The 26879-nt window shown below is 56.5% G+C and overlaps 2 protein-coding genes and 1 long non-coding RNA gene across 10 annotated transcripts in view; 2 read left to right on the top strand and 1 right to left on the bottom strand.

Moving 5' to 3' along the window:
- INPP5K (inositol polyphosphate-5-phosphatase K) overlaps positions 1-14475 on the top strand; it is an 18758-nt gene extending 4283 nt beyond the window's left edge. For 2 of the 4 annotated variants that reach the window (XM_026517826.4, XM_026517828.4), the window contains 9 exons: positions 2893-3009; positions 3359-3534; positions 4087-4198; positions 4869-4978; positions 11196-11382; positions 12255-12392; positions 12650-12733; positions 12892-12996; positions 13170-14475. In XM_026517826.4, the coding sequence (XP_026373611.1) occupies positions 2893-3009; positions 3359-3534; positions 4087-4198; positions 4869-4978; positions 11196-11382; positions 12255-12392; positions 12650-12733; positions 12892-12996; positions 13170-13229 (1089 nt within the window). In that variant the 3' untranslated portion in view covers positions 13230-14475. Of the gene's footprint in view, positions 1-2892; positions 3266-3358; positions 3535-4086; positions 4199-4868; positions 4979-11195; positions 11383-12254; positions 12393-12649; positions 12734-12891; positions 12997-13169 lie in introns of those variants that run through there. The other 2 variants (XM_044390752.3, XM_057318287.1) reach the window with 2 other exon arrangements.
- Positions 8450-22089, bottom strand: LOC113269116 (uncharacterized). 2 transcript variants are annotated; one of them, XR_008961320.1, is made up of 5 exons: positions 21603-22089; positions 15108-15157; positions 14960-14993; positions 10584-10747; positions 8450-8755 (listed from the first exon to the last, which is right to left on the bottom strand). It is a non-coding gene; the product is annotated as an uncharacterized LOC113269116 (long non-coding RNA). The 2 variants fall into 2 exon arrangements; XR_008961319.1 differs by having other exon boundaries at positions 14960-15157.
- Positions 16469-26879, top strand: part of MYO1C (myosin IC) — a 22504-nt gene continuing 12093 nt past the window's right edge. The window contains exons 1-6 of one of the 4 annotated variants that reach the window (XM_026517825.4): positions 16469-16736; positions 23721-23876; positions 24010-24125; positions 24657-24855; positions 24936-25016; positions 26634-26813. In XM_026517825.4, coding sequence (XP_026373610.1) covers positions 16662-16736; positions 23721-23876; positions 24010-24125; positions 24657-24855; positions 24936-25016; positions 26634-26813 — 807 coding nt within the window. In that variant the 5' untranslated portion in view covers positions 16469-16661. Of the gene's footprint in view, positions 16737-17562; positions 17694-22272; positions 22384-23720; positions 23877-24009; positions 24126-24656; positions 24856-24935; positions 25017-26633; positions 26814-26879 lie in introns of those variants that run through there. The other 3 variants (XM_048226894.2, XM_026517824.4, XM_026517823.4) reach the window with 3 other exon arrangements.

Below are 26879 nucleotides of genomic sequence, written 5' to 3'. Positions count from 1 at the left end.
GGTGACCCTCCTTCCCCTAGCCAAGAACTGAGGTGAAGGGGTGAGCCCTGCTTGCATCCTCTTCCTTTGGCAGGAGTTTGCCAGTTATAGGTTGAGAAGCCTGAGCCTGTTGGCTCCAGGGCCCCTAGCTCCCTCCCTTTAGCCCCTTCCTTAGCTCCTCCCACTTCACTTCCTCCAACAGAACTTCCCCTACAAGTCTCCCGCCTTTCCCCACAGCCCCACCCTTTCTCCCAGTCCGAGGCTTTCCTGCCTCCGACCCCCCTCCCTTGCTCCTACACAAAGCGGACTGGTGCCTTTGTGCCGGGTCCCAGTGGTCCAGGCCTGCTCTGTGGGTTAGGCTTAAGCTTGAAAGCTCTTCCTGGATCTTTATCAGTTCCTTAGGAGTCAGTTCCATTGGCTTAAATGCTTGTGAATGGGGGAGACCAAGACTAGGGCTGGAGGGTGGGGTTGGGGACACGTTTGTAGCAACCTCTACCCAACACTAGGTTCTCACGCCTCCCTCACTCAGTCTTGGGTTTGGGGTTCCCCCTGCTTTGACTCTTCCACTCTGCCAGAGCTCTTGGCCTGTGGGATCAAGTTTCATAATTCCTGGAAGGCCCCAGTACACGCTCCCCACCCGGGGATTTCCTCCTTGGCCTCTGTAACCTCAAGGTCCGGAAACAGCTACTCGGGTGGTAGGTGTAGACAGCCTGAGGCTGAGAGAGAGGGTCACTGGCTACGGCCCTTTCCCACCGCACCTCACAGAGAGCAGGGATTTGAGGGATCCCTGACCTCTAACATTGTTACCTGAGTCATCTTCCTGGTTCCTTAGTCTCCTTGAGCCTCAGCCTTCCATCTGCAGAACAGGGACAGCGGTTCCTTACAAGGTTGGTGTGAAGATTAAATGCAGTATGAAGGATTTCTGTAGACAGTGGCTATTCTCCCCAGCCTATGAACACATGTCCACCGTGCTTGCTCTCATTGCCTCTGCATCACCTTCATGGAAATCCAGCTACCCACAGCGTATAAGTATTTTGGAGAGCATTTTCTTAATTTTTTTCCACTGAGCATTATAATGTATGCGAAATTAGATGTATTTTTGATGGATTTTTATGTATATCTACATCAGTGTTACCACCAGTCAAGTCAAAAGTCAAGGTACAGAATATTTCTAGCACCCTGAAGACTCTCTCATGTTCTTTCCCTGAATTTACTGTGTTTTTTTCTTTTTTTAAGTAGGCTCCACACCCAGCATGGGGATTGAACTCACAACCCTGAAATCAAGAATCACATGCTTCTACCGACTGAGCCAGCCAGGTGCCCCTCCCTGCATTTACTTTTTAAAAAATCTTTAGGGTGCCTGGGTGGCTCAGTCAGTTAAGCGTCTGCCTTTGGCTTGAGTCATGATCCCAGGGTCCTGGGATGGAGCCCCACATCAGGCTCCTTGCTCAGCAGAGAGTCTGCTTCTCCCTCTCCTTCTGATCCCCTAACCCCCCAATCGTGCTCTCTTTCTCAAATAAATAGATAAAATCTTGGGGCGCCTGTCTTTGGCTCAGGTCATGGTCCCAGGGTCCTGGGATCGAGCCCCACATCAGACTCCCTGCTCAGTGGAGAGCCTGCTTCTCCCTCCCCCTCTCCCTCTGCCTGCCACTCTGCCTCCTTGTATTCTCTATCTCTGTCAAATAAATGAATGAAATCTTTAAAAAATGGGGTGCCTGGGTGGCTCAGTCGTTAAGCGTCTGCCTTCGGCTCAGGTCATGATCAGGTCATGATCAGGTCCTGGGATCCAGCCCTGCATCAGGCTCCCTGCTCAGCGGAAAGCCTGCTTCTCCCTCTCCCACTCCCCCTGCTTGTGTTCCCTCTCTTGCTGTCTCTCTGTCAAATAAATAAATAAAATCTTTTTTAAAAAATAAAGTAGAAAGAAAGAAAGAAAGAAAGAAAGAAAGAAAGAAAGAAAGAAAGAAAGAAAGAAAGAAAAAAAATGGAAAGAGGAAGGAAGGAAGGAAGGAAGGAAGGAAGGAAGGAAGGAAGGAAGGAAGGAAGGATCTTTTTTAAAAAGTCGTTAAACCAGGGGTGCCTGGCTGGCTCAGTCAGAAGAGCATTAGACTCTTGATCTTAGGGTCATGAGTTTGAACCCCACATTTGTTGTAGAAATTACTAAAAAAATGTTTCTAAAATCCTTAAACCAGTAAAGAATAGCTGCCAGTTAATCCTTCCAGCATCTGTGAGATAGACGAGATAGAGTCCTGGTTTTTCAGTGAGTAAATAGACCAAGACTTGGCCCAATAGCAAATACTAAGAGCCCAAGTGGGATTTTTTTTTTTTTTAAGATTTTATTTATTTATTTGACGGAGAGCACAAGCAGGGGGAGCAGCAGAGGGAGAGGGAAAAGTAGGCTCCCCACTGAGCAGGGAGCCTGATGTGGGGCTTGATCCCAGGACCCTGGAATCATGACCTGAGCCAAAGGTAGCTGCTTAACCAACTGAGGCACCCAGGTGCCCCCCCCAAGTGAGATTTGAACCCAGGTCTGGCTAACTTCAAAGCCAATGCCCTTAGCCACTTTCCTACATTGTGCCATCCCTCTCTGAGGCCCTGGCCCACGGGGCTGGTAGCCCAGAGTGCCCTAAGGACCCATAGTGCAGGTGAGAGGATTCCTTAGGCTGCTTGGTGCTGGGACTGGAGAGTCGGTGTCTTCCTGATGGCAGGGTGCCCTGGCAGCCTTGTCTTCTCTGCCTTCTACCTGAGCCCAGGAACAGGAACTGGACTTGGCTTAGCTCTCAGAATGCATCGTTTGGCAGCTCAGAGGAGTAAAACTCTGAGTCTGGAGCTGAGATACCATCGACCTCAGGGCTAGGCAGGGACTTGCTCAGCCTGTGCAGGGAAATGAATGACCATTGTCCCCCTTTGCTGTAGGTCTCCAGTGTCCGCATGCAGGGGCTCCTCTTACTGTTCTTTGCCAAGCATCAGCATTTGCCCTTTGTCCAGATCCTCTCTACTAAGTCCACCCCCACTGGCCTCTTCGGGTACTGGGTAAGGACTGAGTTGTTGTCTGTGACATGAGCTGGGAGGCCTTCTGCCACTGGGCTGGGGAAGGCTGGGTGCTTTAAGGGCAAGCAAATGGAAAAGGGGGGGTGACATGAATCTTCCAAGCCAGTGCCCCGCATACCTGCTCTCCTGCCTCTGGGAGCTTAGCACCCTTGAGACTTCAGGCTGGGTGAGCTGGGCTCTTAGGAGAAGAGGTCACTCCGGGGAGCTGAGCGTCTGGCCCTGGGAGATCTTGTGGCAGGTGAGGCCATCTCCCCTTAGGCTTGGGATGGCAAAGGGGAGGTGTGTCTCACCCAGAGTAACTTCCCACCCTTCTGCCCACTTGTCCTACCAGGGAAACAAAGGGGGCGTCAACATCTGCCTGAAGCTTTATGGCTACTATGTCAGCATCATCAACTGCCACCTGCCCCCCCACATGGCTAACAATGACCAGCGGCTAGAGCACTTTGACCGGATCCTAGAGATGCAAAATTTTGAGGGACAGGATATCCCCAACATCCTGGACCACGAGTGAGCATGCACGTGTGAACTGCCGCCCCGTCCTTGCCCCCACGCCAGCCAGGCTAGCATTCTCCTCAGTCAGCCTGTGTTCCAGTCCGGCCCTTTCCCAGCCTCTTCCCTGATGCCCCATCTGCTCTCCTGTCCAGCTTTACCTTCCTGGGGTCTACGACCCCTTCCCTTTCCCTGGCCCCCGTGTCCTGCCTAGGAATTCTGGACACTCCTGAAGATCCCAGATTGAGAACCCCAGGGTTCCTGAGGTCACCCACAGAGAACTGGTTCTCAGCCTTGCCTGGTGACCCGTTGAGGGAGGGGGAGGGAAGGCGAGAGCCTGCTCTGTATTTGTTACTTGCCCCTGGGGGCTGGTCTCTTTGGCTTAAACGGCAGGGAAGTGGCCATGAGAACAGTTCATTAGGGCTCATGCCATGTCATCACCATCACTGGCTCCTCTCCCAGCTTCCAGCATCTCACCTGCCCCTCGAGCTCTGCGCTGGAGGAGGGAGCAGGCCTGAGGCCTGCTCTTACCTCATCACAGCCCTCAGCTGCCTTCTTTTCTCTCTGCAGCCTCATTCTCTGGTTTGGAGACATGAACTTTCGGATTGATGACTTTGGGCTGCATTTTGTCCGGGAATCCATAAGAAATCAGCGCTACAGTGACTTGTGGGAGAAGGATCAGGTATCAAGTGAGGGAAGGGTCCAGAGGGGTGATCTGAGCCCATTGTGGAAGTCCAACATCAAATGTGGGGGACACTTCCTTAGCCGCCTGTTCTCCGTTTCCAGGCCTCTGAAGTCCTTGTTCCCAGGCCGGGGGGGGGGGGGGGGCGTTTAACAGGGCTTTGCACCCGGGGGCCTGGTCTTCCCTGGAGTGTGCGTTAAGATAGGGAACAAGAAGGGCTTCGGCTAGCCATGATCCTGCACTGGGTACCAGCTCTCTTGGATCCTTGTCGTCTTTTCCATCCCCAGGCTTGCTTGCCTCCTGGATAATGAGATACCAGCCCTTTGAGGGGGCCCCTGGCTACCCCAGCCTCCCCTCTGATACATGTTTGCTAGTGACTCCCAGAGAGATGGAATTCAAAGCCCGGTCCCTATAGTCCAAGGACTGGAAATGGCAGGCAGCTCCCTCCCCTGGGACTATGGGATAACGTTTGCAAAAGGATTCAGCTTTCCTGGGATGGGGGTGGAGTGGGGATGGGCTGCTGAGCCTGTCACTGGGGCAGTGAGGAAGTGAAGTGGTGTGGCTTGACTCTTGGCCTACCACGATGGCATGTGCTGATCCCTCCAGTGGAGTGTGTGCTGGGCCGTTGGGTCAGGACTACTAGGAGATGGGTCTGTGCCTCTCTCTCTAGCTCAGCATTGCCAAGAGACACGATCCACTGCTCCGGGAATTCCAGGAGGGCCCCCTGCTCTTCCCACCCACCTACAAGTTTGATAAGAACTCCAACAACTATGACACCAGGTGAGGGGGCCCCACCAGGAGAGGTCAGCCTGCCACTGATTTGGAATTAGCCTGTGAGGAGGAAATGAGGGGCCAGGAGGCCTGGGAAGTCAGGTTGTGTGGGCCTTAGTGGCAGAGGGAGCTGCCTCAGAATAGAAGTGTTAGGGAAGCAGGAATAGAGCCAGCCATCACCTCAGGAGTGGCACCTCCCACCCGCCTCATGAGGCGCTGACTGTGGGAGCTGTCCCAGATTGTCCTCAGAAAGCAAGAAGGTGCTGGAAAGGATGGGGGGTGGGGGCGGGGGCAGGGCAGGTAGGGCGAGGGTGGGGGGAAGCAGCTGATTCCTCACTTGGGAGGGACTGCATTTCAGCATTCTGGGAACCTTTGCTTCCACTCTCCCAGGCTTTCCGGTCCTTCTCAGACAGGGGGACAGAAATCTTGGCTCAGCCAGTTACTGGTATCAGGTACCCCTGCCCCCACTGTGAGTGGATCGGGTGCTACTTAGGAAGATAAAATAGTAGTTGTCAGTGGAGGAGTTTACAGGGAACAATATAGAGACAGTGCATCTAGTAGTTAGAAATACAGCTCTGCCCCTCATCAGCTGTATGTCCTTGGATAAGGCATTTAAACCTCAGTTTTGTTCATCTGTAAAATGGGGGTGATAGTAGTACCCACCTCATGGTGTTGAGGATTGAATGAGACCTTGCGCGTGCGTAGCCCAGTGCCTGGCACCTGGTAAGTACTATGACAACTGCTGTTGTTAGATTCATGTCTTCAGGTGGTAGTTTTACTAAAAACCTTTCTAAGAAGCCTAGAAGGGGCCAGGTAACCACCCAAACTTTAAGCTTAGGGAGAAGGTCAAAAGCAGCTCCAGCATGAAGTTCCCGGCCCAATTTGGCAGGGATTCGCATCTCTTTGAAGAAAAAGAAGAACCCCTTCCATGTTACAGGGGTTTTGTTTCACCCGGAGCAGCTCCTTCATTTATTCCTCTTATCAGGAGGTGCCTCCAGGGCAGTGCCTCTGGAATGTAGGGAGTGAACAGGTGTCTCCCCAGCCAGGTGGGGGTGAGAGGTAGAACGGACGGCCCTGTGCTGGCAGCGGTATGGCAGAGCCACAGCGTCCCCTCCAAGGAAGGGAGAGGGGCTGAGGCATTTCAGGAGTGTGGAGCAAGACATGCTGGGGTCACGGCCTGGGCAGTGCACACAAGAAGAGGCCACGAACCGTAGAAACAGAGTCTAGCCTGGGCAACAGAGCAGGCCAGAAAGGAGGTAAGAGGGCAGGTTCCAGCTGGCCAGCTGGCCTGGGGCCACAGCTGCAGGGAGACTGCCAGTCTCCCCAGCCATCCATTGGAAGTGAGAGCTATCATGGAAATTGTGAGGCCTCGGTGGGGTGGGCCTGGGCCTTGGCGGCTGGGACCTTCTACTAATGGACTTTCAATCCTCACTTGCTAGCAGGAAGGGAGCTGCTGGCAGGCCATGTGGCCAGGGGTCCCTTTGCCCCCACCGCCAGGTACAGTAGGGAAACCACCAGGAGATTAGAAGTCATTGCAGACAGCTGAGCGTTGGCTAGGCTGTGATCAGCCGGTACTGAGATTGGGTACAGAGGCTCCGAGATGTTAAAGGACTTCCCCAGGAGGCTCAGCTAGTAATGGCGGAGCTGGAGCTGAGACCTGACTCTGGACTCTGTGGCCCACAGTGCTTCTATCTAGCCCACAGCACCTCCAAATTCACAGCCAGTCTTGCAGCAGCAGCAAAAAAGAGCGCAGGATTGGGATAGCAGAGGCTTGCTATGGAGGAAGCAGATGCTTATGTCCGCATGATAGATAGTCCACATTGTGATTGACGTTACTGAGCACTTACCATGTGCCTGTATAACCAGACTGTTCGTCCTCCTTGAAAACCCAGTTCAGACATCATCACTTTTAGAAAGCCTTCCCTGACCCTTCCCCATCTCACTGAGAGTTCTCTCCTGCCCATAATGCTGCCTGAAAGCCTTGCACACACCCTGCTTTCAATGTCGCTGTCAAGATACAGTGTGCTTTTCCTGCTGTACTACGAATGTCTGAAGAGACTGCATCTGATTTATGACCATCTCTGGTATGTAGCATAGTGCCTGGCATATGTTTGAATTGGAGCCTGAGAAGACAGAAGGAAAAGATAAGGTATTTAAGGAGCAGCCAGTCTATTAGAGGGATCCACCCATAGCAAGAGATCCAAATAAGCACATCATGTCCAGGAGTTGGCCAATAGAAGGTTCTAGAACTCTGGAAGTGCTGAAGGAGGTTGAGCGAGTGGTAAAGAGGCAGGCGGCTGAAGCCGGGAGGAATCAGTCAGAGCTGCAGTCAAGGAAACAGCAGAGTTTGGCAGAGAGAAGGGCAGGCATTCCAGTCAGTCAGCAGCACGGATGAGAGGCACCTTGAGAAGAGCCTGACCGGCTGTACAAAGTGTCTGTGAGTGAGTTGTGTGCAGGGCATGGTACACACGCTGCTTTGCCCAGCCACAGCAACATCCCTGAGCCAAGATGTAATGAGAAACAAGGTCAGCTCCCATTACAGGGGAGGGTGAACGAGCCGAGAGCGGGAAATCCTGTTAAAGTCAGGGATTGCTATAGGGTTTTGTTACAGTTGACGTGAGCCTGGTCAATCTCTCCACTAGGCAATGAGCAGAGGATATTATGATCAATCTAGTCAAGACTCATGTCCAGAGTTCAGTAAGACACTTAGAAGCCATCTCTAGGGAGCTGAAGGGAAAAGTCCCATTTCAGACCCAGAAATGGAACACATCACTACTTTGGGGTCAGTAAATCAGCTCAATTTTCTAGGCTCTTAAAGAGAAATTTGCAGAGCTAGTTGGTTTTAATTTGTCTAAAGTAAGGACATACTAATCTCCAGAAACAATTCTTGTACTTGGTCACAACCATTCAGCCAAAAAATCTACGTGAGGTCCAGTTCTGGTAAGGCATGCGGTGAGACGGTTCTGGCTGCTGGGAATTGGCCACTTTGGAGTGCACAGGAAGGAGCATGGACTTCATGGACCCGGGCAAGCATCTGACTTCTGCCTGCACAGGGTGACTTCAGTGCCTTGTGGGAGGAGAATGTGACCTGTAACATTCTTCCAGTGCGGAGGGGATCAGGACAGTCCATGAGACACCTATCACAGTGTCGAGTGGACAGAAGATCCCATGTTTTGCAATTGTTATTATTAGAAATGGAGAACTTGGTGGGGGAGAGTCCCTGGGGGGGAGGCGTAGTCGGTTAAGCATCCAACTCTTGGTTTTGGCTCAGGTCATGATCTCAGGGTTGTAGGATCAAGCCCCAAGTCAGGCTCCATGCTCAGCACAGAGTCTGCTTGAGTTTCTTTCTCCCTCTGCCCCTCCCCTCTGCGTGCATGCGTGTGTGCGTGTGTGTGTGTGTGTGTGTGCGCGCACGTGCGCACGCTCTCTCTAAAAAAAATAAATTTTTTTAAGAAAGAAATGGAGAACTGGGAGAATATATGTAATACTTAATTTGTACACACACATTTATTTGTTTATTTATAAGTAGGCTCCATGCCCAACATGAGGCTTGAACTCACGACCCTGAGATTGAGAGTCACATGCTGTACCACCTGAGCCAGCCTGACACCCCAATTTGTACACCTTTAACTTGTTTCTTGTCCTTTTTTTGTTAGACAAGCTCCTCGAGGATCTTATCAGTCCCGTTTTTCAGATCCCCAGTTGCCCAGCATATCATAAGGGCTCAGTAAATCTTTGTTGAAAGACTGAAGCATACAGGTGCCCAGCGATAAGCCTGGGCAGGCCCTGGAAAAGAAGGAAAGGAAGACAGGATGTGGTCAGGACTTGGGGAGGATCCTGAAATGACAGCAAGTCACCATAATAGGGAAGTTGGGGAGGGGGAATGCTTTGAAAGGGAGAGTGGTACATTTGTGTGGTTCATTCCCAGGTTTAAGCATTGCTAGGTACTGAATGTCCAAGGTGGGTTCGGAGATTCTCTCTGTCATCTCTGGGGTGGAAATAGCATTATCCGATGTGTTCTGAACACTCCTCAGGAGAGTGGAAGGTTAAGACAACCCCAAGAGCCCCAAACAGGTGTGGCTGAGCCAGTTAGCACTTACTTTTTTGACCACTCCCTTAATAGGCCTGAATTTGTTTAACCCTCACAGTGGTTCTTTGAAGTTAGTACTGTTATCACCCCATTTTAGAGCTGAAGCAGCTAGGCTGGGAGTAGTGAAGCTACCTGCCCATGGGCGCACAGCTTTCTCTCTCTCTTTTAAGTAGATTACCAGTCAATTATAAAATGATACAATTCAGGAACAGGCAGATGGAAGAGAGGCCTAGGGCAAGGTGTGGGGAGAGGGGGAGGAGCTTCCATGCCCCCTGAGCCCACCACTCTCTCCAAGTCACGAGTTCACCAACCAGAACCACATAGCTCTTAATTAACAGGGCAGAACCTCCCCCCCAAATCCTGGTGTCTGATTGTGGAGTCAGACTTTACCAGCGAGACATTCTGCCTCTCTGTTGCTAGAAGACTATTGCTGTTGAATTGACAACAGTATGTCAGAAATGTGTATTTAAAACAGTAAATGGGGGCACCTGGGTGGCTTAGTTGGTTAAGCATCTGCCTTCAGCTCAGGTCATGATCCTTGGGTCCTGGGATCGAGCCCCATGTCGGACTCCTTGCTTAGCGGGGAGCCTGCTTCTCCCTCTCCCTCTGCCTGCCGCTCCCCCCTGCTTGTGCTCTCTCTCTCTCTGTCAAATAAATAAATCAAATCTTCTAAAAAATAAAATAGTTAATAAAACAAGACAAAAAACAGCATTGCAAACTGGTTATCAGCATCTGAAACTGTATACATTAGGACCAGATGGGCATTTTTGAGGAGAGAGATTGAGTTTGGGGTTTTAGTGAGTTTGGTTCCACAAGCAGTTGTGCCCACTATGTGCCAGGCTCTGTGCTAACGCTGAGGCTACGCAGGAGACCCCAAGAGCCAGTCCTTGCCTTCCGAGCTCACACACGAACCAATACGCCGACTGGGAAACCAAAAACGCCAGCACTGGATAACATTATAGCACTGGTGCAAAATGCTTTGGAAGCAGAAAGTAGAGCTCAAAGACAGCTTTCTGACAAAGACAGCATTGGAACTGGGCCTCTCGCTGTGAAGAAGGGTGTTCCAGGCAGCACAAACTGCAAGAATAAAGGTACAAAGGCTGGAGAGGCACTGTGGTGGGTGGGTCTGGGACAGTGGTGGCAGATGGTGTAGGACGAGGGTGTCAGTCTCATTAAAAGTCAGGCTTGGGGGCCTGAGCTTTATTCTGGAGGCAGTGGAGACTCGTGAAACACCCCTGAGCGTGGCTGTGTTAGGAGTCAGACTTGCCTGTCGTGGGCAACCACAGTTACCGAGGGGAGGAAAGTACTCCTGTCTCCAGGGGCCATACGGCCCCTCGGGCTCCTCAGCGAAGCTAGTAAGCAAGCAACAGGCCAGAGGTGTCTCAGTTGACTCTTGAGAACAAAGAGTCATAATAGCCAGTGATTACAGAGAGCTTATTTTGTACCAGGCGCTGTGCTATAAATATTCTGTGTGCTTTATCTCATTTAATCACATCAACAACCCTGTGAGGTAACTATTATTACCTTCATTTTACGGACGAGGAAGCTGAGGCCGTGGAAGGGGTGGCCTGGTCATTAAGAGCTTGTGCTCTGTGGTCATGCTGCCTGGCCTTGAATCCTGACTCCACCACTCAGTAGCTGTGTGACTTCAGGAAAGTGCCTTCCCTGCTGAGTCTCCGTTTCTCCACCTGTGGGGGGGGGGGGGGGGGACAGGCAGTACTGATGGCAGGCACCTAGGGAGCCTCCCCAAGTGCTTCCCTTTCCTTTCCTGAGGTTGCACCGTTAGTGAGAAGGAAGCCAAATTCCGGTTTACCTCTAACTCCAAAATCCAAACCTCAGCTGCTTTGGTCTAGAAGTCAGAAAAGCCTTGAAGTGGGGTGTTTCTGAATCACAGTTTGATTCATGAAAATGTAGACTAGACTGAAGGTCCTTGGCTGAGTCTGACAAAGGCCAGTATGCTTCTGATTCTCTCAGGCCCCCTCCTGCCTGCTGCCATGCCACACTCCCACTGTGGCCCGGGGGTCTCGTGGCCACTGAGAGGCCCTGGTGTTCGGGGCTCCAGCAGGCTTGTTGGGGGTACCTTCTTGCTCTCGTGCCAACCCTTCTCTCCACATTCTTCTTCCCCACCACCCCCAGTGAGAAAAAACGCAAGCCTGCATGGACCGACCGCATCCTGTGGAGGTCGAAGCGGCAGCCCCGGGCCGACCCCCACGCCCAGAGGCTGCTGGCCCCCCACTTCTGCCTGTCTCTGAGGAGCTATGTCAGCCACATGAAGTACTGCATCAGTGACCATAAGCCTGTCACCAGCACCTTTGACTTGGAGGTGAATTTCCAGGCTGCCTGCGCTTGACAGAGCACCTGCTGGGCCGCCTCCCAAACCCCCAAGCCCTGGATTCTCTTGTCAGCACATCTCCCAGGCGAGGCCTGTAGGAGGACACCATTGCCACTCCTCCCAGGTCAGGTATCCCAGCTCTTAGAAGCTGTTGAGGGCTCTGTCAAAAACGTGTTCAGAACCTTCGTGAATAGGTTTCCATGTCCTCTTGGTACTGTCCCTCGGGGCTAATGGGCTCCATTATGCTTATTACCTACCATGTGAAGTAGGACTTCCTTCTCTTTGTCCTAAATCTACCTGGATCGGGTTGCAACGGGAGCTCCCTCCATCCTTGCATCTTACGGTAGATGACCGAGGCAATGTTGACCTCCTTTGAGACCTGCTGGCCGCCCTCGGCCTTCACGTTTTCACGGCTGGTCTGTCTGTCTTTATACTGTTGTGCCCTTCCACTTGCTATAGCCGACCTCCACAGAGCTGCCCTCCTACTTCGGGCAAGGAACCCGCGAGGCCTGGGAGCAGCGACCTGGCTGCTTTCTTAAACCTGTTAGCAACTCCCCTATTCTCCCCCACCCTCTCCCCTCAGCACTTGGCTCTCTGCTTGGTTGCCCACCGGGCCCCCAGCGCCATCCTCCCTGGCAGGGCCAGCCACCCCCGACAAGCCTTTGGCCCTTTCTCCTTCCAGTGGGCCTGCCAAGGTCTGATACTTCTCGGGGCAGCCTAGTGGAGTTCTGTGCCCACCCCCTTGTGTGCCCCTCTTCCCCTTCACTGACCCTGATGTGTTTGAAAGGTTCACAGCAAGAACATTAGCCTCAGAGAAAGGAGTGATGCTATGGGATTTCAACCCCTTTCCCACCCCTATGTAGCTGAAGCCATTGGTGTCTGCCCCAGTGATCACCCTGATACCCGAGGGGCTGTGGACCGTGGAGAACGACATGTTGATCAGCTACTCCTTGACCCCAGACTTTCTCAGCAGCCCCTGGGACTGGATTGGACTCTACAAGGTGATGTGGACGGCAAGACGTGGTGTCCGTCAGCACCACCCCTCTGGCTTATCCATTCTGGGGACTCACGGGAGCTGGGTGCAGAGACTGAAGAGCTCGTGCTCGTCCCCCACAAGGGTCCTTGCCCCCCTAGACGCTGGCAGTGAGGGGGAGGGGGCATACAGTCCCATGGCCGGCCCGAGACATCCTCTCCTTAGGACTTGTCATAGGTGCTGTGTCCTCCCAGACCACTGACTGCCCAATCCCCTCTCCCACAGGTCGGGCTTCGCCACATAAATGACTACGTGTCCTATGTCTGGGTTAGGGACAACCAGGTCTCCTTCAGCGATGGGCTGAGCCAGGTACAGGCCCACTTCCCTGGGATAGGTATTCCATGTCTCCAGCGTGTGGGCTTGCCTGTCTTTCGGAAGCAAACAGAGGGTGGGATACCTTGTTGCTGAGAGCTGGGTGGGGCCCAGGCCGGGGAGCTGACCCCATTCCTCTCCATCCTCCCCACCAGGTATACTTCAATACCAGTGATATCCCTGAGACTGAGGACCAGTTTCTCCTCTGTTACTATAGCAACAATCTACATTCTGTGGTGGGGATAAGCAAACCCTTCAAGGTATGCTGGTGGGGGAAGGAGACTTGAGCCCCTCCTCCGTTCTCCAGTGCCACCGGCCTGGGAACCCACTTGTACCATGGTGCCGCATGCACTGGAGAAGGGGAGCGATAGAAGGACACAGAGGAAAATCTGCTCTCCCTCCTTTCTACTCACCGCCTCTTTTATCCCTGCAGATCCAGCCTGGCTCCTTCTTGGCGCAGGACCCACTGGGTGAAGCCCAACCACATATCTGAGCCCGGATGAGAGTGGATCCAGGGCGGAGGCCAGAGCTGGCAGCCAGCTCTGCCCACCACTGCCAGGAGCGCTGGGGGCCAGCCCAGCCCCCAGAGGAGGCAGCAGGTATCCTCCACCTCCCAGGGGGAGCTCTAGCCACACTCCTTTGCTCTCTCCAGTCCAGATCTCTAGAATTGGCCACTTAAATACAGGTTTTTGTTGCTGAGATCTGAGTGAAACCAGCTAGTCTGTCAACAGTGAAGACCTGGGACAGTCCACTGGATGTGGGAAGGACCCTCCAGCCTATATCTCGTTTCTTGATTTTCCCCATACACACTCCCAGTCCCGCCCAGGCAGGCCTGCCAGGCACATGCCCCATCTGGCACAGGCCTGCATTCTTGTCACGCCATCCTGGGCCTCAGGCTGCCTGGGAGGGGGAGATGCTCACATTTGCACAGGCACCATAGACTGGTTGGCACAAGCAGCTCTGGTTTCCAAGAGTCTTGGCATCTCATTGCCTGTCCCCCTGGGGGATGGGCAGAGGGTTTGGGATCCCTGCTTTTAGCAAAAGCAATTAGATTGGGCAGGATGGAAGGGCCCTTCCACCTGGGCTCTTACGTAGGTGTTGTGGACAGGATGATGCGTGTTGTCCCAGCACCCCTGCCCCCATGCAGTCTGACCCAGAAAGTTCCAGGGCCTGAGCAAAGGATTGGACCCAGGTTCGCTTGTGCTGGTGGGTCAGGCTCCATGCCCTAACCTGCCCTCTTGTGAAGTGTTGGCAGGTAGAGAGGAACTGTGGCCACAGACTCTTCCAGGGTGTTGCTTGTCCAGTCGAGCTCATCTGCTCCTACCCTTGCCTCCTACGCTCCTCACTGGCCAGAAACCTGCCTTCTCTGTAGACTGCCCTTGCCCCTAGAAGTAGAGGCAGGCAAAGAAGAGAGCCAGAATCCAGACATTTTTGAAATCTGGCCTTGAGGGTCTTCAGAGAGCATTCTCTAGGTGCTGTGCGGGCACTCAGTCCCACTTCCGCCACTTGCCTCCAGCTACTGGTGATTCAACGGCCCTTCTCCTAGGAGAAGACACCTCAGGGAATCTGCTCTGTGATTGTCACGCCCATCCTATGACCTGAGACTGAGGGACACTCCAATCACTCTGTGATCCATACTCAACCGTGGGAGCCATGTGTACCATCAAGAACTGTCCCCCTGGCCTGTGGCTGTGTTCTGTGTCTGTTGTGTTGGGGGATAATTAGAAACATGGCTTTTATACTTGTGTGTGGCTGCATGATGGGGTGGGGGTGGGGGTGCGACTCCATGCCCTTGCTAGACTCTAGGACGAGGGCCTTGTAGAGCTAGACTAAACGCTCTATGTCTGAGAGTGGCAGATGTTGCCTGGATGGGAATGGGATGAGGTCCCAGGACGGTGGCCCCCTGGGGCCCTGGCACCGTCGGGGTGAGCCACCTATGCTCTTGGCACTTCGTTTACCTTGCTGTGAAGTAGAATGGGTTTCTGGGAACTGACGACTCTCAGAAAAGGCGATCTGCACTCACTGGTTCATCCCTCCTCACCCACATTCCTTCACCTTAGTTTCGGGCCATGGTCCCACGTCGAGCTATCTAAAAATGTCACCATCTTTTTTCCCCTGAGCCTCCTGCCCCAAGGTCTCCATGGTAATCTCTGTCCCTGCCCCAACACACTCACACCTGAGGACCCCCGACCACTCGCACTTGCGCACCTCTCGCCTTCTCACCTGCACAAGCCTCATGGGCGCTGCCACACCGCACCTGTCATTTGGCAGAAGGGAAACCAAAGCTCAGAGGGGTGCCATGACCCGTCTGAAGTTACACGGGCAGCTGTGGTGTCATGCGGGGCCAGAAACACAGGAATGAAGTCAAGACCTGGGTTCAGATGCAAGTTACACCTCTAGCCACGTAAGAATCCTGGTTGTCTGTAAAATACAAGTAGCGTATGCATTCACAAGATCATTGTGAGAGAACAGTTGGGAAACAACCAAAGCACAGCATACCTGTCTCATTCTGATTCATGTAGCCTGGCCTGGATCTCAGGGGACACCCCCCCACACACACACCTTCTGCTTGTGCAGCATGCTTGTCCAGGTGCCCGCCTCTCCCCTTCCCCCTAAGGTCTTCACACACCCTTATCCCTGCCTCCTGTTGGGGGGCCCCTCCTGGCCTGGGAGGAGCGAGTCCAGCATTGATTGAGAGGCCGGGAAGGGAAGGGGGAGTGTTCTGCCTCCTCTTGGCCCCAGTCAGGATATGGCCGCTCTGGGGCCAGCCCTGACCCGCTGGGTGGAAACAGGAAATGTGTGAGACTCGGTGTGCACTGGGTCTCCGTGCCTGGCTCCACAGCTGATAAGGGCCATTGTGTGGCCACCGGGGATGAGCCTGCCCTAGATAGATGTGCTTCTCAGGGGAAGGAAGGAAGCTTTGCTGGCCTTTCCTGGGCGGGGGACACTGTGGGGAGGGAAGGAAAGGGTGCCCCAGGGGAAGGTGCTTGTCCAGGGGGTGGTCAGGGCCAGCACCAGCCCGCTGGACTTCACCCCTCCCATGCCAGTGTCTCCCTCTGGAAAGGTCATTTTCCCCCATCCTCTTCCCTTCTTACTTCCTATAAGGAATGGCTGGACCTGAGGGCTCAGTCCCAGGCCAGGAAAGTGTCAGCAGTGATTTAGCAACAATAAAGATAGAAAACAGGAACATTTGGGGTGAGGGGCACCTGAGGGTAGTGTGGAAAAGTAAGACGCCAACAGGGCTCAGGCTGCCCACGAGCCAGGGAGTCCAGCTCTCCTAAGCATTAAAGCCTCCGGAGGATGGTGGGACGGGCCTACTCCAGTGCCTTCCTGCGTCTCCAGCTAAACTCTGCTCAACGTGGCCACCCCTCAGCAGCTCTGGCCTCTCAAATTCAAGGGACTCACCTGCTGCTTTGGGGGGGAAGGAGGCAAGCTGGGGAGACATGCTGGAGGGACAGTGCCTATTGACGGATTGTGTTGGCTTAGGGCAGGATGTGTGTTCTCGTTTGGGGAACACAGCTCTCCAGCTGACAACAGTGAGTGGGTAGCAGGAGAGGCCTGGCCATGGAGCTGTTGGGGAGAAAGACCTCCTACCCTTTGACCTGGAGGCCGGGGTCCCCCATGAGCGGCTGCATCAGCCTCTCTGGTTACCTGGGACAACAGGCATTTCCTCAGTCCTTCAGCCCCTCCTCTTCCTGCCCCAACCCGCTGGGCCAAGAGGCCTCCCAATCAGACCTGGGCTGCTCCAGCTGTGTCCTGAGGAGCTGGACCAGACACATCCCCTGGGGCTGGAGTTGAAGCTGAACCAAGTGGCCATCCCAGTGTGAGACCAGATTCCTGGCTCTGGGCGCAGCCCGGGCCAGTGGGCAGGCTTCTGCTCAGCGGCCCCATTGCTCAGCAAGCACACTGGCCCTCCATCGGCGGAATGGCGCTGCAAGTGGAGCTGATACCCACTGGGGAGATCATCCGTGTGGTTCACCCCCACAGGCCCTGCAAGCTTGTAAGCCGGGATGCTCTGGGCTGGGAGAAAGGGTGGCAATATCTTCCCAGGGCCCACCAGCTCCCTCAAGCAAACCCCTCGGGAAAGAGGTGAGCAGTGGGGAGGGGTTCTGACACTTGTCCAGAACAGTCTGGACGAGAAGGAATAAATGGAAGGGAAAAGAGTTCAAGCGCCTCTAAGAGCAGGATTTTTCAAAGCAGGGATCTAGGTTTGAATCCCTTCTCTTCCAGCTCCCTGGTCCTCCGTAGGCTGGGCTATGAACTAGGTATAACACGGAGGTGACGGGACTGCTCTGAGGCCAAAGGACTGGTGGTGTATGTAAAGCTCCCGATGCGTAGTACACGTTCGGTTCCCGCCTCCCCTTCCTTCTGGCCCAGAGAACTAGGACTGGCCGGCTCAGAGCAGTAGCCTGAGCGGGGAAGGAGGGTGGAGGGAGACAGTCACAAACGGGGACGAGCTCACCTGGCCTGGCAAAAGTGGGGCGAGTTGGGGGGGAGAGTGTCGGGTTTGCTCTGAGGATGCAAAGGGGCCCTAGGATGAGGAGATGCACCCTTCCACCCAGCACTGCGGCGAGGGCGCCGGGTGTGGAGGAGGGAGGGTGTGTGGTTGGGGTGTGTGTGTGTGTGTGTGTGTGTGTGTGTGTGTGTGAGAGAGAGAGAGAGAGAGAGAGAGAGAGAGAAAGTGGCTGTGACGCCCCGTCCCAGGAGCTGGTTGCACAGCGTGCGGCACCAAGTCTCCGCGAACTCGGGCGGGGGCCGGGGCTGGCCGGGGCGGGGCGGGGCCGGAGAATTCGCGCGCGCGCGCCCGGGCCTAGGCCCTGCCGGGGATGACGACAGGCAGCGGCCCGGCCCCGGGCGGGCCCTGGGCGGGGAGAGCGTGCCGGGGCCGCGGACTCCGGAGCCGGCCACGCCGCCCAGCCTGGCCCCCGCCTGCGCACCCGAAGAGCCGAGCCGGTGGGTACGCGGGGCGCGGGCGCGGGGCGGGCAGCAGCTGCGTGGTCCCGGGAGGGCTCCGCTGGCGGGCGGGAAGGGGAATAGGGCAGGCGGCCGGGCGCCAAGCCAAGCCCGGAGCTGCGGTGCGGGAGGCGGGGGTCGCCGGTCTGGAGATCGCTGGGGCCGACGGTCGGCCCTGGCTCGGCCTATGCAGGGTCCCAGAACTCGGCCTCGTGGAGACTTAAATTACTTGCGGGTAACGTGAGGGCGGGGAGGGCCGGCTGGGGTCGCAGGACCCAGGCAACCTGTGCGCCCTTTGGGCCCCTCCAACAGCCCGGCCCAGCCTCTGGGTTCCGGAGAGGCCGCGCGCGCCCCGCCCCTTCCCGTACTCCGCCCCCCCACCCCCACCCCGAGCCCCGCAGCACCAGTTTCCCTGCGCGCTTGGGAGCCTGTGAGTGCGGCGGCCAGGGTCTCCGAGATGAATGAGAAAATGAATGGTTGGCCCACGGCCTTGTTCAACTCCCGGCACGCTCTGGGCTCTGTGATTCATTCATTCGTACAGGCATCCACGAGGAGTTATTGAACCCCTACTGTGTGCCGAGCTGGGTGAACGCCCCGGGCGGGAGCAGGCCCCTGGGAGAGACTGACAAGCAAACCAGCGATTGGAGCCTGATGCGATAAGGAGGGGGGGTTATGTGTTGGGGGAGGCAGGAAGGAGTTCGGGGGGAGGTGATACCCGAGCTGAGTCTTCAAGGATGGCTAAGAGTCAGTCAAGTGGGGAGAAGGATGGTGCACCGGACCAAGGAAGGTGCAGGTGCAAAGGCAAGAAGCTTAGGGAGAGAGCCACATGTGACAGGGGTGGGAGCAGTTCCTTCTGGCTGTTTGTGGTGCTGAGGGAGGTATGGGGAGAGAAGGGACTGGAGAGGGCCACCCCTGGGGTCACACAAGAACACAGGCCACTGGAGTAAACTGAGGACAGAGGGAACTGCTGGAGTCTATATGCAGGCACCTGGCAAGAAGCATTGGGTGTGAAGAATGGGCTGGGCCCTATAAACTTTCACTCTATTAACATAAGATGTTAATTGATCAGATACACATTTGTAAATACTACAGGCTGTTGTGGGAAAATGGATTGGAGGGAGGAAAGCAGTGTGGAGGTTGCTGCCTGATCCAGGAGCAGACGAGTGAAGGGGGAGCAGAGGGAAGGTTTTTAGCAGGTGGTGACTCCTTGGTGTGAGACATGGAGAGAGGGGAACAGGCTTTTTGATGCCAGATGGTGATGACTATCTGGAGATGTCTCCCTCCTTTCTACCTATAGTATATTGAACAAGGAGGAGAGGTCAGGGGCAAGGTGCTCTATTTACTTCTTCTGGACCCCCAGGCAGAGATGTCTGGCAGGCCAAAGGCTCATGGTTCTAGAGCTAGAGTGTATAGGCCTTGACTGGGGCCCTGTGAACAATCAGGTAGAGAGCCCTTTAGTCCCCACCTTTCACCTCCATTGCCGCTCACAACAGTTCCCTAGAGTCTGGAACAGTCAGTCCTTGGTAGGGCAGCTTGGGCCTAGACCTAAGATATGTTTGAGAAATATAAATTGAGCTCCTGTTCTGTACCCAGTACTACACTGTGGGTGAGATAGGCTATGGTTCTGTCTGCTTCCCCAGTAGGCCATGAGGCTGCCCCAGTGGAAATCAGCTTTTAGCAGAAATCTGGGGGTCCTCAGAACACCCTCTCCAGACCTGCATGGTCCTTTGAGGCCCTCTGAACATTTGAGACTGCCCACTGCCTTCCCCACTCCTCCAGAGGTCAGGCCAGAAGGCACCTGGCTCACACTAGGTAAAGGGCACTGGATGACCCAGGTCTGCTGGGTCTGCCCTATCCCTGCCTTTACAGAAAACAACACAGGTGGGAGGACACCCAGAGGTAGTCTTGGGAAATAAGTCCTGGGTCACTCATGTAGCCACAGCTTCTTCCCAGCCTGCGGCCAGCCCCTAGGTGCAGGGCCATGCTGGGGGCCCAAAGGCAGTGCCCAGTCCCAAGCTGCTACTCCTAAGGCCTACATGTCAATAGTCGCACAACACCGACAGGGTTATATACTGGGCACTGCAGTCATGGGGTTAGTGAGGAAGGTCCCAGCCTGGCAGGGCAGCCAGTTAACCTTTACAGAGAAGCGGAAGCTTGAAAATCCACCAGCCTCTCTCTCCCTTAGGGCAGCTCTAGAGAAGCAGTGAGTGCTTGAGTTCCCGGTTCCAATCCCACGCTTCCCTTTACTAGCCCTGAGATCTTGAGCAAGTCATGCCCTTGCCCAGCCTCAGTTTCCCCGTCTGTAGGATGGGGGTAATAGCACAGAGCTCATGGATTGGCTTCAGGGCACTGAAGGGAATATCATAAGACAGCGCTGAGAATTCAGGAAGGGCCTGGCGCTGCAGCCTTCGTCGCGGTGTCTCTCACCCGCGGCTCCCCGGCACCCCGCCGCCCCCCCGGGGCTGGCGCTTCCGCCCAGTGAGGCGGAGCAGGCGGGGGCCGGAGCAGGCGGGGGCCGGAGCCCGGGCTGGGGCCGCCCCTCAGGCCAGCCCGGCTTCAAAGACGCCCCCTCCTTCCGCCACTAGGCGGTGGCTGTGGGGGCGCCAGCGGGCATCCCGGGAATGCGGCGGCGCGGCTCGGGGTGTGGGGGGTGGCCCGCAGGACCCCTCCGCACGCGGATTCCCCTCATTCCAGCCGCTTGACGAGGCAGCGGGCGGGGCGGGCTCTGCGGCCGCGAAGCTCCGCCCGCTCTCAGCTCCTCCCCTCCCGTCCGCTAGCGGCCGCAGTGCCAGCCCCGTGCCCTCCTTACCGCAGGGAGCTGTGCTGCGGTGGGGGCTCACTCGACCTCGTTCCCCCCAGGACTCTGAGGCACTCCCCACCCTGGGTGGGCTGGAGGCAGAGTCCTCCTCCCCGCTCCCATTCCCTTCCAGATTTTAAACCTGGGGGCACCGCGGAGGGCGCCCCCTTCCTCCTTGAGCCCGCCTCTGCGGGTGGCGTTTAATACCCCTTCCGCTCCAGCCCATCTCCCAGCTGCGCACCCAGTCCCCTCGCCCCTGCAGAAGGCCCCATCTCCCAGCTGGTGCCCTCCCCACCCCCACCCCCCGCGGGGTCCCCCGGGCCGCGGCTCGGGCCTGGCTGTTGTTCTCGAGGTAATGAGCCTCCCCACGAGGCTGCAGCCCGCACCTGCCGCAGCCTCACCCCCTCTCCGGGGAGCCTGGGTCGGAGGGAGGGGCGCGCTGGGGCTTTGGGTCCCGACTCTGCATTTTGCCCCCCGCTAGGACAAGTCAATGTCCGCCGTACTGCGCCTCACGTTCCTTATCTGTCAGGTGGGGAACAGGTAAAGTTCTCGAGAGCTCTTTGTAACTGGCAGACATGCCTGAGGGCTTTCCCCGCTAGATAAGAAGTGTGTCTGGTCTGGCCCAGGGCCTGGCTCTTAGTAGGTCCGTCCCAAACATGTGTGGAATGATGTCGGACCAAGAGAGGGAAGTGCTTGTTGAGAGACTGGGAAGTGCCTTAGCGCTTTCAGCTTAGCCTTCTCATCAGTCCTTTTAGGCAGACTAGCCACATTCTGAGAAGTTGAGTGACTTGCTCCTAGTCATACTGCTTGTAAAGAAATAGCGCAGTCTTTTGCAAGCATCAAAGGCTTTTAGCCATCACCACCTCCACCAGCGGTGGGATCTAAGCTAGAGTTCGCTCCCTAAGTGCTTCCAGGATCCCGGTGAGGGTGCGGCTGTTTGGGGCTGGTTTGGGAGAAGAATGGTGTCCTGGGGGATCCAGAGGGACAAGAGAGGGAAGCTCCCTCCAGAGGAGGACGAGAATTGAGGAGCCCCTAAGGCACAGAGGCCCTAGTTGGGGTGTCTGGGATAGGGGAGAGGGGTATAGGCCCCAAATGCTGGAAATCGGACGTACGTACGTTTTCCAGATGGGAGAATAAGACCTCCATAGGGGCCGGACACAGATCGCGCTCGGCAAAGACTCCCTGTGGACGTCCCTGTCCCTTGGGGGCTCTCTCCGTGCTGATTCGGAAACCTAAAGAGATTTTCTTGGGGCTTAAAGACCCAGGGCCACCCGCCCCCCAGAGAGTATATAAGGGTGGACAGTGTCCCGCACGGAGGCTCCGCCTGCTTGGGCGCGCCGGCCGTATTTGGACATTTCGATCTATTTTTAACTTTCCTGGGACTCGAGGTTGGGGCGAGGGGGGAGGGAAATCCTGCTTCCTCCGGGATCCACAGGCCTCAACCCTCGTTGCGCGCCTGGCCTGGTGCGTAGTGTAGACACGGCCCGGAAGTGAGTTCCGGGCCCGTGTAGACGCGGCGGCCGCGCGGGTTCCGGGCCCCACCCTGGAACCAACGACGGCCCTCCTGGAAAACCTGACTCAGGCAGAGCCCCTGCTTGGCGGGGAGCCCCGCCCCCCCTTTCCACCCCCGCACCGAGATCCCCCGTAGTTCCTACCCCACCCCACCAGCTGGACAGGGACCCCCGAGTCCGAGCCCCGAGGGAGGCGGGGTCGGCTGGGGAGTCCCCCGCTCCTGAGGCTCGCGGAGGGGGCGGCGCGGGGGGCGGGCCGGCCCCTCCCTCGCTGACGCCGCCGCCGCCGCCGCCGCCGCCGCCGCCGCCGCGGAGTCCCGGACGGAGAGCACGGGCAGCGAAGCAGGGCGCGAGGCCGGCCTGGCAGGATGCGCTACCGGGCGTCGGTGAGCGGAGGTGGCGGGCAGGGCTGAGCGGGGGATCCCGGGCGTCCCTCCGTGCTTCTCGGCGCCGCCTGGGCTCCGCCAGGAAGCGGGCGCGGCCCAGGAATTTCGGGTGGAAAAACGTCCCGGAAAGTTGCAGGGGGAAGAGCTAGAGGCAGGAAGGGCCGCGGGGCGCTCGGACCCAGGGCCAGGCCAGTAGCCCTCGGGGAGGACTGAGAGCACAGAGACCCGCCACCCAGAGGACAAGGGGGCGGGAGTTTCAGCCAGATTTGGCAGCAGCTTCGGAACAGGATGGGGGGGGGGCGGGGAGGGACAAGCCTGGGAGAGGCAGGCCAGACCCAGAGGGGTGCCCCAAACCAGAGATCTGGGTGCTCTGTGGCTGGAGGAGAATTGGTGGCCTCTATGGGATCTTCGCCCTTTCCCACCACTGCCACCTTGCTTTTCTCCAACCCTTGACACTCTTAGTGTCAATTTCCTAGAGCCCCCCACTCCTATTTGAAGAGTGTGGTGTGGGGTGAGGGCCTCCTTGAGCTGTATGCTCTGGAGGCAGTTGGGCTTTCCATGGTAAAACCCCCACCCCCTTGAGGCTTCTGGGGCTGTCAGGAGGAGAGTGTCTGGGGAGTCTGGCAGCTGGAGGAGAGGGTGTGGCCCAGCTAGCAGAAGGATGGGCCCCCCCAACTTCTGGGGTAGGTGTCCAGCCCAGCTGGGATGGGAGGACCCCTGGGGGAATCCCCCTCATGTGGTCTGGGGGTGGCCTCCTGCTTGGTCCCTAGACACTCTCCCCCTGGAGATTTTGATGAGTGTGAGTGGCAGAGATGGCCGCACCCTGCCTGAATTCAGTCTGAGCCATTTGTCCTCCAAAGCACCTGTCACACGTGGCCCAGAGCTAAGGGACCTGAGGTCACCTGGTCTAACTCAACTCCTCCTCCTTGAGGAGGAAGCAACCCAGAGAGAAAGAAGGGGATTTGTCCAAGGTCAACAGAGCATTCTTTTGATTATTCCAGGGAGTTTCTTCTCATGATCCCTTTTCTCTACACAAAAGCAGGGCCTGCCTGGATTCAGTGGCCTTGCTTCACATGTCCTCTGGGTCTTCTATGCCCCAGTGTCCTGTGTCCAGGTCCCACGTGTCCCACCTGGTCTCTGTCCTGTGTGACCCATGTCCTCAGTGTTCCACGTGCCAGCTTACTGTGACCCAGGCCCACTGTACCCAGCATGGTCTGTCTCTTGGGTGTTTTCTGCGTCCTGTGTGCATGGGCCCCTGGTTGCCCTTTGAGTCCCGCAGGCTGAGGTGGAGGAGAAGCGGGTGGTTCTGACCTTCTCCCGTGGTGCATTCCCTGCAGGCCCTGGGCAGTGACGGGGTGCGGGTAACCATGGAGAGTGCTCTGACCGCCCGGGACCGGGTGGGGGTCCAGGATTTCGTGCTTCTGGAGAACTTCACCAGTGAGGCGGCCTTCATTGAGAACCTCCGGCGACGGTTCCGGGAGAACCTCATTTATGTGAGACCCGAGTGGGAAGAAGCGGCGGGGGTGGGGTGGGGGGGTGCTGGGGGACACAGACACAGGGCTGAGGGGGAAAGAGGCATCAGGAGCCTCTGGGAGAAACTTCTGACCCTCCTCCCCCAACCCCCAGACCTATATTGGCCCGGTCCTGGTCTCCGTCAACCCCTACCGGGACCTACAGATCTACAGCCGGCAGCACATGGAGCGTTACCGGGGTGTCAGCTTCTATGAGGTGCCACCCCACCTGTGAGTGACACCCCGTCTCCACCTAAGATGACCCCCCCCAACTCTCACTCTAGAATATCCCTGACCTCCCACCTGGGATAAGTCATTATTTACATGTGTGAGGGGCCCCACAATCCTTCACCCTGGAGTGACCCTGACCCCCACTTGAGATGAATTTCTCAGGACCTCCCCAGCTCCCACCCCAACTCCCACTCCTAGCTCCTTCCCCCCAACTCTACCTGGGCATGGCCCCCCAACCTTAGTGACTCTCTGACCCCCACCTCTAAGAGACCTCCCAGCCCCACCTATGAGTGACCCCAACCTCTACCTGAGTGAGCTCCAGGACCCCCACCCCAAGCGATCTCCTCAGTCCTACATCTGAAAGCAATAGCGATCCCCATCTTCAACTATGAGGGACCTCCCTTGACCCCCACCCTCGAGGGTCTCCCCATCCCCACCCACAGCAAACTGCAACCAGATGTGGGAGTCCACCTCCCCTTCCTGTCTTGCCCCACCCCCACCCCTGGAGCTCCCAACAAGCCTCCGCCGCAGGTTCGCCGTGGCCGACACCGTGTACCGGTCACTGCGCACGGAGCGCCGGGACCAGGCAGTGATGATCTCTGGGGAGAGCGGGGCAGGCAAGACGGAGGCCACCAAGCGGCTGCTACAGTTCTACGCTGAGACCTGCCCAGCCCCAGAGAGGGGGGGTGCCGTGCGCGACCGGCTGCTGCAGAGCAACCCCGTGCTGGAGGTGAGGGGACAGCAGCATCTGCAGGGCGAGGGGCAGGGAGAAAATGCACACGTCCCTCATCCTCCCTCCTCTGCTCCTAGGCCTTTGGAAATGCCAAGACCCTCCGGAACGATAACTCCAGCAGGTTTGGGAAGTACATGGATGTGCAGTTTGACTTCAAGGTACCGGCGGGTCTGTCAGGGCAGGATGAGTGGGGTCCCATTCAGTAGGCACCCGCTGACCAGGTCTTTGGTACCAGCAAATGTTTATTGAGTGCCTACCGTGTACCGGGTGCCGTTCCAGGTGCTGGAAACAAAACAGACAAAAATCCTGCCTCCAGAGAGATAGACATTAAACAGAAAAATGTAATTTAGGTGACAAGTGCCATGGCAAAAAAGGAAAATGAGGTAGGGGTGGAAGCAGTTGCTATTTTAAATAAGGCAGATAGGGCAGGCCTCACTGAGAAGGTGGTGCCTCGGTAGAAAGCTTGATGGAGGCAGGGGAGCAAGGCGTACAGACCCCTGGGGGAGAGTCCAGGCGGAGGGACTAGCCAGTGCAAAGCCCCTGGGGTTGGGACTGTTTGGTGTGTTAAAGGACAGCAAGGGGGGGGGCGCCTGGGTGGCTCAGTCGTTAAGCGTCTGCCTTCGGCCCACGGCGTGATCCCAGGGTCCTGGGATCGAGCCCCACATCGGGTTCCCTGCTCTGCTGGGAGCCTGCTTCTTCCTCTCCCACTCCCCCTGCTTGTGTTCCCTCTCTCGCTGGCTGTCTCTCTGTCAAATAAATAAATAAAATCTTAAAAAAATAAAAATTAAAAAAATAAAGGCCAGTGAGCAAGGCACCAAGGAATAGGAGAGGAGGCCGGATGGTACAGGCACTTCTGGGTCTTTGTAAGAACTTGTTTTAAAAATTCTGAGTAACGGGGCACCTGGGTGGCTCAGTCTAAGCGCCCGACTCTTGATTTCAGCTCAGGTCACGATCTCAGGGTCATGAGATGAGCCTCACATTGGGCTCCGGGCTCTGCGGGCAGTCTGCTTGAGATTCACTCTTTCCCTCTCCCTCTCTCTCAAAAAAGCCAACCAACCAAACAAAAAACCCCGCAAAAACAAAACTCTGAGTAGATGTAAACTAACTTGAATTTAAATAAAAACTTGAAATTAAAAAACAAACAAAAAACTGTGCGTAGAAGGGGAGCCATGGGAGGGTTTGGAACAGAAGCGTGTTGTGATGCGGCTTTTCTCTCAGACAGATCCCTCTGGCGCTTTGTTGAGAGTAGACGGTAGGAGAAGCAGGCTGAGCGGGGAAGCCAGTTAGGACGCTGACGATGAGTACATCGAGGTGACCGATGACCGTGACTGAGACCAGTGTGGCGGTAGTGGAGGCTCTGGCTGTGTTGGGGGTGACGGCAACAGGATTGGCTGTGTGACAGACATGGGATTAGGGAGAAAAAGGCTTCCCAGAGGACAGCAAACGTCTTGGCCTGCAGCCCTAGAGGGGCAGAGTGACCAGCGGCCAAGATGAGAAGAGGGGCGAGTCTGAGGAGGGGGACACCAGGAGTTCAGTTCCGGGCCCGCTGGCGGGAGCCGCCCACCCGTCGGACAGCCGAGGGCAGCGGCCAGGTCGATGGGGCCGCATGGCCTCATTTCTCAGATGAGGACACCGAGGCCAGAGGGGGTGACTCGCCTGAGTCCACACAGCTAGTGGCAGCGCTGGAATTAGAGGCCAGGAGTGCCGAGGACAGAGGGGAAGCTGGGGCCCATTCCCAGGCCCCCTGAACAGCGCCCGTCCTGCCCTGGCCACAGGGTGCGCCTGTGGGCGGCCACATCCTGAGTTACCTGCTGGAGAAGTCCCGGGTGGTGCACCAGAACCACGGGGAGAGGAACTTCCACGTCTTCTACCAGCTGCTGGAAGGCGGCGAGGAGGAGCTGCTGCGCAGGCTGGGCCTGGAACGGAACCCGCAGAGCTACCTGTACCTGGTGAAGGTAGGGAGCCCGCGGGCAGGGCCGCTGCCCCCCGGGGTGCAGCTCCGGGCGTAACCCCCCCTGCCT

Source organism: Ursus arctos, unplaced genomic scaffold (assembly GCF_023065955.2).
Source record: "Ursus arctos isolate Adak ecotype North America unplaced genomic scaffold, UrsArc2.0 scaffold_24, whole genome shotgun sequence".
NCBI classification, from domain to species: domain Eukaryota; kingdom Metazoa; phylum Chordata; class Mammalia; order Carnivora; family Ursidae; genus Ursus; species Ursus arctos.
This window is presented reverse-complemented; position numbering and strand designations above follow the sequence as displayed.